The sequence below is a fragment of the Microtus pennsylvanicus genome, chromosome 2 (assembly GCF_037038515.1).
Source record: "Microtus pennsylvanicus isolate mMicPen1 chromosome 2, mMicPen1.hap1, whole genome shotgun sequence".
Taxonomy (NCBI): domain Eukaryota; kingdom Metazoa; phylum Chordata; class Mammalia; order Rodentia; family Cricetidae; genus Microtus; species Microtus pennsylvanicus.
Window position 1 is genome coordinate 133,811,397 of NC_134580.1, and position 11,460 is coordinate 133,822,856.

General features: G+C 53.4%; 1 protein-coding gene across 1 annotated transcript; it reads left to right on the forward strand.

Annotated features, from left to right (window-relative positions):
* Nucleotides 1-719: 719 nt before the first annotated feature.
* Slc32a1 (solute carrier family 32 member 1) lies at nt 720-5,461 on the forward strand. The gene is made up of 2 exons (XM_075962887.1): nt 720-1,368; nt 3,526-5,461. The coding sequence occupies exons 1-2, from the start codon at nt 979-981 to the stop codon at nt 4,711-4,713; spliced, it is 1,578 nt and encodes a 525-aa protein (XP_075819002.1). The 5' UTR covers nt 720-978; the 3' UTR covers nt 4,714-5,461.
* Nucleotides 5,462-11,460: the final 5,999 nt, after the last annotated feature.

Sequence of the window (11,460 nt, forward strand, 5' to 3'; positions counted from 1 at the left end):
AGAGAAAGAGAGAAAGGGAAAAAAGCCAACTGGCAGCCTTTCGCCTCCACTCTGCGCGCATCTGGAGATCAGTTGGTGGCGAGCTACCCGCTTCCATCGTGGCATCCCTGGACGGCAGAAACGGCCTAGGCGGTCCTGTCCGGGGCTGAACGTCTTTAAAAGTGATCCAAGACGTTCACTTCTGTCACCAAGATGGACTTGCGACGAGATTTAAGAGCGCATAATAGATGGCAGGGAGACAGACAGCCCGCCCGGCTCCGCTAAAGACCGGCAACTGTCCTATGGCTATCCGGACTTCAAGCCAGAAGTTCTGGGTCCGAAAAGCTTGGGGACTCTGGAGGTTTGGTCTGGGGATGGAGGACCTCAATAACCAGCCCACACTGAACTCCTCCCTCCTTGCAGCGACGAGGTGGGACGGGCCAGGGAGCCCGCTTAGCACCTCCTCCAGAAATGCAGCACTTGGGGGGCTCCCCACCCACACCTCCCCGTGCTCCTTCCCACCGCCTTCCCAAGGGTTCCTCTCTCCAGCCCCTATCACACTTCCGAAACCTTCCGTGGCCCCTTTCCCTCCTCACAGCCCCCACCTCACGTCCCTCGGCTTGGGCAGTATCCCCTTTCCGCCCTCCGCCCACGCACCGCCTGACTCCGAGGGGTGCGAGCGCATTGGGCTGCGCCCGCGTGGGGGCGCCGCGCCAGCCTCGCGTAGCTGCTCTGACGCCGCCGTCGCCGCCGCCCTCCGCAGCCCGGCAGGCACCCGCGCCAGCTCTGCAGAGCTCTCGTCACCTCTCGGGCCGGTCCCACCGAGAGTCAGCCTATCACTCCGGGAGACAGCCTCGAACGCAGGGCTCGAGGGTCATGAGCCAGAGCGCCCCGGGGTGCCGCTCCAAGAGCCAGCAGAGATAGCGGCCCTCGCTGCCTTAACACGCGTTCGCCGCGGCCCCAGACCCTTCTGTCCTTTCCTCCTGCCCCATCGCCACCATGGCTACCCTGCTCCGCAGCAAGCTGACCAATGTGGCCACGTCCGTGTCCAACAAGTCCCAGGCCAAGGTGAGCGGCATGTTTGCCAGGATGGGGTTTCAGGCGGCTACGGATGAGGAGGCGGTGGGCTTCGCGCACTGCGACGACCTCGACTTTGAGCATCGCCAAGGCCTGCAGATGGACATCCTGAAATCAGAAGGCGAGCCCTGCGGAGAGGAGGGAGCCGAGCCGCCCGTCGAAGGAGACATCCATTATCAGCGCGGCGGCGCTCCTTTGCCACCGTCTGGCTCCAAGGACCAAGCCGTGGGAGCTGGTGGCGAGTTCGGGGGTCATGACAAGCCTAAGATCACGGCGTGGGAGGCGGGCTGGAACGTGACAAACGCCATTCAGGTGAGCGCGGGATTCCCAGCTCTTACTTTCACCATCCCCACCTGAGCGGTGATTGCCGGGTTCTGCTCCCACACGAACCCCGCAGAGGTCTAGGTTTCAAAGCCCGTTCCCCCCAGGACTCGAGAATTTATCTCCTCTTCTCCGACCTTGCTAGCTGTGTGGGGGATCTACGCCCCCAGGTGGTGTCCTGTTCAGATCCATATAGCCTCCTCTTACTGCCCCTGCGACAGGACAACTTGGCTGAGGTTTGGGGGGGGGGGCACAAATGTAGAGACCCTGCAAAAGCTGGAGAAATGGGGAAGGGCTTGGGGCGGAGGTGGGGGTGGGAGGGAGAAAGAAAACCGGGATCGGAAGGGACAGTTTGCCTTGGGCTGCGGAATGGAGTCACAGCTGCATTTTCCGGAGGAGGTTGGGGGTGGGGGCCGCGGGGGGGGGGGGGAGGAAGAGCTGAGCTGGGAGTCTCCTCCTCCGGACACACGCAGAAATTGTGCACACGTACAGAGACAGACACGTCTGTCTCCTCGTTCCCCTTCCCCATGAACAAACAGGCACATGACATGCATCGATTTACAATCGACGAGGTCACCCGAGACGTACTTGGTACACCCCAAGGCTTTCCCCAATTGCAGCAATACTTTTTATACAGCAAGTGCCCATGTCCTAACTTGATTATAATGCATGCACACACAAGCACACACTCAGGCAGACACAGCATCCACTTGGCTCGTGCAGCTTTGTTGGAGACAAACAGGCTAGCACATAGGACTCCGCGCCACGCAGCTGCGCAGACTGACTCCTTTCGCCCGAAATCCCGGCTGCACCGCAGAAGCCCAAGCGCCTCCTCCACCTTCGGGCCAAGCTGCTCCAGAGCCTGAGAACTGCCTTAGGCCGTCCAGCTCGTCCTCTGTAACCTCTAATCCCAACCCCTAGTCCAGTCCCATCCCCACCAGGAGCGCGGAACTCCTCCGCTCAATGATTTGGATATCTCAAAACAACCCCGGGAGCGGGCAGGGGTTGATGGGCCCCAACTTCTGGGAGGGAGGAGGCCTCGATTCTGGGAGCCCTTGGGTTCTTTGTCTTGGCTCCCTAGCTTCTCTGGAGTGTTGAATCGTTGAGACAGAGAACGCAGGTTTCTTAGGGGTGGAAGGCGGCAGCTGGGTTTCTCTGGACTTTAGATTCAGAGGGATGCTTAGGTGTCTCTCTACCCGTGGCACTTCCCACTCAGGGACAGGAGATTGAAGAATACAGAATAGGGTTGGAGTCCCAGAGGCCTTCGCGATTGCAGGTGTTTCTTCCTGTGTCTTTCATGGCTCTGTTCTCTAGCCCGGAGAAAGGTAGACTGGAGGTGCTCAGGCCTCGGGAATCTTGTACTTCGTTAGCTTTTTTTTTTTCTCCATGTAAATTACAAACGACATTGCACCGCTTTGGCCCTTTCATCTGATCAGATTCTAGAGACCTGTCCGCTTTGGTTTCCTGCAGCAGCGGTCCGGCTTCCTGGGTGGGAACGGTCCTTACTCTGATGCCCTTTGCAGATCCCACTTAAAATACCCTTCTTATGGCTCGTCCTGGCCCCAACTCCTGCCTTGTCCTAGGATTCCCAATCCATATTCCCACCCCCTCTCAGTTCCCCAAAGCCCTGTGTCTAGCCAAAGTGTCCTTTCTGGCTTCTTTTGGGTTTCAGTCGGTTCCTTTCTACCCGGCCTCCACTCCTCTAGTTTCACGCTTAAGACACCTCATTAATGAACATCCCATTCCAGGCCACCTTAAATCCGGTGCCCGGCTCTTCGGAGCTTTTCAGAGTGCCCTTCTGGGACAGTGTTCCTTCCAGTCCCCGCTTTCCATCCCCTCTTCTGATTGTATCCCCTGGAACTATCTGCTAGGATTCCTGCAGTTCCTTCTACCCTCAGACTCCTCCAGCCATCCCCCCATCCCTCCCTTCCCCGCTAGCCTTCCCTCTGACTTAACACTCAGATTCTGCTTTGGTGCCCTTTTCACGAGGATTCGTCCCAGTCCCCCATCCTTTCCACCTGGTCGCTTAGGCGCAAGTCCCCCTCCCCTAGCTCCCTCTAGCGATAGTTTTGGGCTATACCCCCTACAATCCCTTTCCAAGGCTGCCTGGGCTGAGCTCCTGGATCTGGTTGCCTCTTTGCACCACAGGGCATGTTTGTGCTGGGCCTACCCTACGCCATCCTCCACGGCGGCTACCTGGGGTTATTCCTCATCATCTTTGCTGCAGTGGTGTGTTGCTACACCGGCAAGATCCTCATCGCATGCTTGTACGAGGAGAACGAAGACGGCGAGGTGGTGCGCGTGCGGGACTCTTATGTGGCCATAGCCAACGCGTGCTGTGCACCCCGTTTCCCCACGCTGGGTGGCCGCGTGGTTAATGTGGCCCAGATCATCGAGCTGGTGATGACGTGCATCTTGTACGTGGTGGTGAGCGGCAACCTCATGTACAATAGCTTCCCGGGGCTGCCCGTGTCGCAGAAGTCCTGGTCCATCATCGCTACGGCCGTGCTGCTGCCCTGCGCCTTCCTGAAGAATCTCAAGGCCGTCTCCAAGTTCAGTCTGCTGTGCACACTGGCCCACTTCGTCATCAACATCCTGGTCATCGCTTACTGCCTCTCGCGCGCGCGTGACTGGGCCTGGGAGAAGGTGAAGTTCTACATCGACGTCAAGAAATTTCCCATCTCCATCGGCATCATCGTGTTCAGCTACACGTCGCAGATCTTCCTGCCCTCCCTCGAAGGTAACATGCAGCAGCCCAGCGAATTCCACTGCATGATGAACTGGACGCACATCGCCGCCTGCGTGCTCAAGGGTCTCTTCGCGCTCGTCGCCTACCTCACCTGGGCCGACGAAACCAAGGAGGTCATCACCGACAACCTGCCCGGTTCCATCCGCGCTGTGGTTAATCTCTTCCTGGTGGCCAAGGCGCTGCTGTCCTACCCGTTGCCCTTCTTCGCGGCCGTCGAAGTGCTGGAGAAGTCTCTCTTCCAGGAAGGCAGCCGTGCCTTCTTCCCTGCTTGCTACGGAGGCGATGGTCGCCTCAAGTCGTGGGGGCTGACGCTGCGCTGTGCGCTGGTGGTCTTCACGCTGCTCATGGCCATCTACGTGCCGCACTTCGCGCTGCTCATGGGCCTCACCGGCAGTCTCACGGGCGCCGGCCTGTGCTTCCTGCTGCCCAGCCTCTTCCACCTGCGCCTGCTCTGGCGCAAGCTGCTGTGGCACCAGGTCTTCTTCGATGTGGCCATCTTCGTCATCGGCGGCATCTGCAGCGTGTCCGGCTTCGTGCACTCACTCGAGGGCCTCATCGAGGCCTACCGAACCAACGCAGAGGACTAGTGGGCGGGGCCCCTGCCTCCAGCTCCCACCCCGCCTATCCCCATTACCACCCCCTATTCCTCCCCCCCCCCAGCCCCGTGCGCCACCACCGCACTAGGGAGGCCGAGCTTTAAACATCTCTGGTTCCCAGTTGCTGATTATTCAACGGGGGACGGGGTGGGGGAGGGAGGGGATAGACATCCAAGGTCCACTGCGTCTGCGTTTCTGTCGTCCTTTCTATTCCACACGGTCCTGGTTTGCGGGGAGGGAGAGCGTATTTATGGAGAATGTTTTCTGTCCTTCCTGGAGCCTCCCTCGCCCCAACTTTGGCTCCAGTCACCGGTAGGGGTGGGAAGGGAAGGGAAAGGGGCGCCCGCAACTCGCAGGCTCGGAAACTTGACCTTAGGGGTGGGGTGGGGGACATTTCACAGCCATCCAGTGCTTGGAATTTACAGCGTCCAGCCATTTCCAGCAAGAGCGCTCCCCATGCCCTAGACATTTCAACCTTGCGGCCAGAAGGGCTGGTCGGAAAATCCATTTCGGGCGGGCGACTTCCTTCTGGAGAAGCCGCGGCAGGAGCCTGTTTGCCTGCCGGTTTTCAGGAACCCAAACTCATCTTGTGCAATGTGTCCGGTTGTGGAACTGTATACTGTGCGTGTGGTGTGCTCGTGGTGAATAAGATGAAATGTATATCAGAAAAAAAATCTATCTCTAATTTAGAGTGCGGTGCATAATAATTATATCCGCAAATAAAGAAGAAACAAAGGCGTTTCTGGCCTCCCGTTCCCGGCTGCCCAGCGTGGTGGTAAGTGGGAGGGAGGTGGTGGGGACACCCAGCTCTGGGCAAGTAAAACAGGGAGGGAGGAAGGAACAACTGTGGTTAAAAGGTCCTGGGAGAATTGAGTTGGTTCGACGCCAGGATGAAAGAACCAATGGACCCCTTCCGGCTAGAATTCGGAGGAATTCATAGAGAATATGGTGGACTCTTTCAGCTTCCAACACTAAAGCGGGCAGGGTGCAAATTTACTGAACAAATGTTTGATTCTTAGGGTTAGGGCTAAGTCGGGTAATAGAGTAAACTAGTTTACAGTAGGGGGCATATTTCAGGGTGAGGGAAAAGCCAGGTAACAAAGGACCAAAAGCACAAATCCTTTGAGGGTCTGCAAAGAACGATAAAGGGGTGGATTGTGGGTTTTCCAGGCCCTTAGGACCAGGCACCAAATCCATTGTCTTTCAGGCACCTAATACCCCAAAACACCCTACCTCAAGCCCCCTCTGGGGTTTACGCAGCCAGCCAAAGGGATTGCCCATTTACAACAAACCCTTGGAGCACCCCCAACACACACACACACACACACACACACACACACACACACACACACACACACCAGCACCCCAGCCTCCTAGCCACGCCAAAGGGATTGGCCATTCCCCACTCCCCTGCACAGCTTGCCAACGTGATTGCCTGATTTATCCAAGCCAAGGAATGGGGTAGGGACTGGTCTGGGTGATGTTTTGTTTTTCGTGCTGCCTTGAAGGGCATTTGCCTGGGTCTGCTGGGAAAGGTTAGGATACTCTTTCAGGATGGAGCTGGAGGCCTGGGCTGCTGTTGGGTGCCCCCACATTGTGGGAGGAGCCATGGTCTAGGCACAGGCTTTTAGAGTGAATCTAATGACTAAGCTGGGTGCCAGTCTCTCTGCAGTGGGGGAGGAGGGAGAAGAGAGGAGCAGGGAGAGTGTATCTGTGTCTCACAAACACCTTAGTAAATGTGTGTGCGTGTCCACGTCATAGTGGGCTGGGTCTATGGTGCACCTGTGACAGTGGTGGCCTCAAATCAGTGTGGTTCTGCAGCCACAGAACCGGAGCAGGAAGGAGTAGGCTACCAAGCAGCGCTTTGAGATGCTTGTCCCCCTCTGCCCTCCCCGTCTCCTTGTTTTATTTCCCTTTGTCCCTATGGCGCTATGCTCAGGCCCCAGCACAAATCAAAGAATTCTATTTCCGGTCCCCCATGATCACTGATGTCTCCCAAACCCCGGGAGGAGGGCGCCAAGTGTCCATCCTCCTGCCTTGTGTCTGCTTCTCGGTGGACCAGGAGTATGCTCAGACCCACAGCCCACATTGCAGCTCAGAAAAGGCTATAAAGGGTCAGCAGTCCTGACCCACTGTGCCAGCTATGTCCTTATCCGTAGAAGGACAAATGAGATTAGCAGTAGGGACAGGAACTGCTAGCTCTAGGATTTGCTTGCATTTCTCCAGTGGGCTTTGGCTCCAATCTTTGGGCTCCATTTGAAGGGGCCCAGGTCCCCAAGAGCAAATCCTGATGGTGGCATTGGCATAGAGCCCCCTAGAGTCACAAATGGAGCTCTACATCCTAGTGAGTGGGTTACTAACTATCAAATTAGGATCCAGGTTCCTGGGGGAAATGGAGGCAGATGGGACCCGTCTCCATATTTCCTCCCTTCTTTCCAAAGTGCATGAACAGAGATCACAAAGAAGTTGCTAACCACAGTGCACTCCCCCCTGCTGTCTGCATCCTAGGAGAGCAGCCTAGGAACACGAGGACTCTGCATCAGCCCCACCCCATACACCCAGGCTTCCCAACAGTTAACTCTGTCCCTATCTGCTGCAGAGATATGTCGGTGTACCTGTCTTGTGCCCTTGAGAAACCACAAAGATCATGTCTGCCAGCCACAGAGTCTGGAAGTGACCCTGCTTTGCCTCCCCAGTGGTCAGAGCATGAGCTGCTGACCCTCAAAGGGGCTTTCTTCTTCATTGTTTTGGTGCTTGTCTCGAGTTCCCACTGCTTCTCCCCCACCCTCACCTCCTGGAGTTAATTCTGTTCTCCCTCCCTACCCCAGTGCTTTGCTTCAGTATCGTTTGTCAAAAGTGAGTCTTCAGTGATTAATTTTGCCAAACTCTTGATGCTCTAGTATGGGGTATTTTGTTATATGATGCACACTATCCCAGAGATTGATATGTTCCTTGTTCAAAGACCTTAGAGTGATGAAGGGAGCCAAACAGGTCCAAGGGGAACCACTAGGCCATGAAGAGGATCCAGGCCTTGCTTTGCATCCTTAGAACTCCGCTGTCACCAAACCACTGCCAGTGCCTCCTCTGAACTCCTGTCTTATCTCCCTGGGGGCTTTCTAGGATACCTTGGGAGACACAATTTGGAGTTGAGGAGTTATCTCCCAACACTGAGCCAGTTAGTGATTCCTGTCTCTGGTCCTCTGATGAAATGACTTGAGACCTGTCTTATAAAGAGATCCCAGAGGGATCTGATAGCTCATCAGACATGTTTTATTTGACTCCCTCTGTCTTCCCTGTTTCCTCACGGCACTGCCTGGGATCTCTAAGCAAATTAAATGCATTTGCGTCTTTGTCTCAGTTTGCTTTTGTGGAGATCTAAGGCAAGACATTTACTTACAAGACTTTTAATCTAATGTAGTATCACCACCACCACCACTCCCAACCCCCAAGGTATCTACTCAGAGACTCTGGCTAGGCTGGAAAAAGCAGAATAAAATGGGAAGTACTTTAAAGACTTGTCCTCATTCTACCCAGATGTTCAGAGATAATAACCACCATAATTTCTCCCCTTTTCCTGATGTGTCATTGACTTGGGACCATTGGCATGAAGACTGAGGCAATGGGTTGGTGGATGGATGAATGGATGGACGAATGGATGATGGACAAGTGGGTGGGTGCTTTCATAAATGTCAGTGATTGGATGGATGAGCAAACGGGTAGGTGGATGAGCGAATGGAAGGAAGAATGGGTAGACAGAAAAATGAGTCAGTGGAGGAGCCAGGGAAAGGATTAGTGGCTAGATCAATGGATGAAAAGAAAGGAAATGGAGAATGCAGCCATAGCAACCTCCTCCTCTTCCTTTTCATTTTCCTTCTTCATCTTTTTTCTTTTTTGGACAAGGTCTCACTGTGTAGTCCTAGCTGGCCTAGAACTTATTATGTAGATCAGGCTGCCTCCAGAGGGCTGGAATTAAAGGCATATACCACCACATAACTTGTTTAGTATCTGAAACGGCTGGCTTAAACTTGCTATGTAGCCAAGGCTAGCCTTGAACTCCCCCTGCCTGCACACCTTGAACACTGGGATAACAGGTATGTGCCACCACACTCCGCTCATGACGACAATCTTTAAGCATAGTAAACTGCCGGGGCAGATATTGTCTGCTTGGCTCCCTCGTGCATCTTCACCAGCAGATCACACACAGAATTTACCTAAGTGTGTTTTGTAAATTAATAGATAGATCCTTGGATTTACAAAGATTATCAGCACCATTGTTACATCAAAGCTACGGGAAAACAAATATGGGATCAGCCAGTGGAGTATGTAAAAACGACAAACAAAAACCCTAGGCCAGGGCCCTTGGGCAATAATATTTAAAGATCAGGCGAAGGAAGAAGAGAAGAGATTGGTGAAAAGGAGCCAGAGAGGTAGGAATTATAATAGGCTGGAACTGAGGAACAGGCTTCAAGGAAGAAGTGGTAAGATGGTTTCTTTTCTCTCTGCAAACGTCATCTTGGGACAGGGATGGAGGTGTGGACATCCTCTGTCCCTAACTCCTAGCGGTAAAGAAATAGAAGACGCTTCTCAGAGAGCAGTGGAGCAGGGGCTTGCTAACGGGGTGTTCTAACGGGGCCTGCCTCCGAAGAGTGTGCTAAATAGGGAGAAGGATACCCAGAAATGGAGGAGAAGGGGATGGAGAGAGAAGAGCAGCTCAAGTGCACAGGGAGGTTGGCTGCCTGCAGTCGGGGTTCCTCTGCAACAGACCAGGACTCAGGGTCACATTTGAATGGGGCAGCACACGTGGGAGCCAATGCTAGGGAGACTAGTGGCACAGCGGAGAAGTGAAGGACAGAAAATGATTATCTGCTCCCAGGACATTGCAGGCAGGTGTGCTCCTTTGGAAACCTGGAGTTCAGTCCACTGGAAGCTGCAGAGGTTCCCCAGTGAGCATATTTGAGGAGCTGAGGGTGTGAATTGTCATTCTTTTGCCTTCACCAGCTGGAGGTTCAGGGAAGCGGTGGTAGCTACTGGGCACTTCCTGGGAAACTGTTAGCTGGAGCCTAGGCAGGAATTCAGTCAAATGTTCAATCAGACAGTGGGGTAAAATAAAGACATTCGATCTGGTCTCGAAAAATTACCTTTCATACCCTCTGCTGTATCTCAGAAGCTGCTAGAGCATGCACCTCAAAACAAAGGAGTAAGCTGGTGTGGTGTGTGTGTGTGTGTGTGTGTGTGTGTGTGTGTGTGTGAGAGAGAGAGAGAGAGAGAGAGAGAGAGAGAGAGAGAGAGAGAGAGAGAGAGAGATCTATAACCCTAACACTTAGAAGGCTGAAACAGGAGGCCAGCATGAGATACAAAACAAGACCTGACAAAAAAAAAAAAAAAAAAAAAGGAAAACCAATCAACCAAATCAACCCCAGATTCCCCACAAAACCTACAACAACCAAAGCAATCCCCCCCCCCCCCCCCCGCTTAGTAAAACCAGGTTAGAAAGTAAAGGGAGTGACTAAGAGAAATCCCACACAAGACAAGATGGGTGGACATTCAATGAACCGTGACGTGATGGAGAAGCAAGAATTCAGGCTGACAGCTGTGCTATAGCCACAGGGGCCTGTGACCAGGCTGGGCAGTCTGCTAGGGACTTAGGAAGGAAGCAGGAACAATGCCATGGTTTACTGTGTATTAAATGGCTTGTTTATTCTTTTGAAAAGGATATTATTATGTAGCCAAAGCTGACTTTGACCTCACCAGGCAGATGAGGTTGGCTTGGAACTCCTCACCTCTTACCTCTACCACTGACATGCTGAGAATCCAGGTGTGCACCAACAACCGCATCTCACCTGAAACGGTGTTTTTATTTATTTGTTTGTTTATGTGTGTGTGAAATAACTGAGGGCTGTTAAGAAAATTGGTGCAGAGTTTGGGGTTCAGCTATCAGAACCCACAGCTTTGGGGTCCTTAATAATGGGATCCACTTAACTTGCAGAGAGAGGAACGCAGGCAAAGAAGAGCATGCCTAGTGCGTCTGTTAAGACCGGTGCTGAGTCAGTCACATCGCCTCCCCTCCACCCTGGTGACAAGGTTACATCTAATAAGATGACCACATGGGAGAGTTAAAGCAGTAAAAGGAAGAAAGAGCGAGCATATGTGTATGTATCATATATCAATCGGTAATTAACAGCCCTTTTCTCAATATTTAAAGTCTTCCTGAGAGGACAGCCGTGGGAATTGAATAAATATATTTGTAGATTTTGTTCAGTAAAATATACTTACTGAAATACATAATCTTACGTAGACAGCTTGATGACGTTTTACAAAGTCAATTAATGTGCACTGTCACCTGCCACGCCACGCCAAGAAACTTAAGTACCCCAGAGCTTGGAGTTTGGCTCAGCCCGAGAAGGCACCGAATTCCATCCCTGAAACCTCCTGGGCGAAGAAAACAGACTTCCTGACGTTTTCCTCTGACTTCCACTGGTATATTTTGGCACGCTCCCACACCCATCACTCAATAAATAAGTAAACAAAAAAGGAAAAGTCAAAGGAAAAGATTAGCTAAATACGGTAAAGCAAGGTGAGGTGGGAGAATTGGGGGGGCGGAGTGCAGTCAGGTGGGGGCGGAGCCTTGGTCAGCCAATTAGCGCAATGGGCGTGGTCACGCAGAGGCCCCGGGTCTCACAACTGGGGCGGGGCTCCTGGCCAGCCAGTTAGCACGAAGAGGCGTGGCCACAGGAGGCC

Excerpts from the sequence above, each read along its gene's own strand:
- Slc32a1 (XM_075962887.1), top strand. The coding sequence starts at position 979 with ATGGCTACCCTGCTCCGCAGCAAGCTGACCAATGTGGCCACGTCCGTG. Across the intron at positions 1,369-3,525 it reads ACGTGACAAACGCCATTCAG|GGCATGTTTGTGCTGGGCCT; the intron begins GTGAGCGCGGGA and ends TTTGCACCACAG.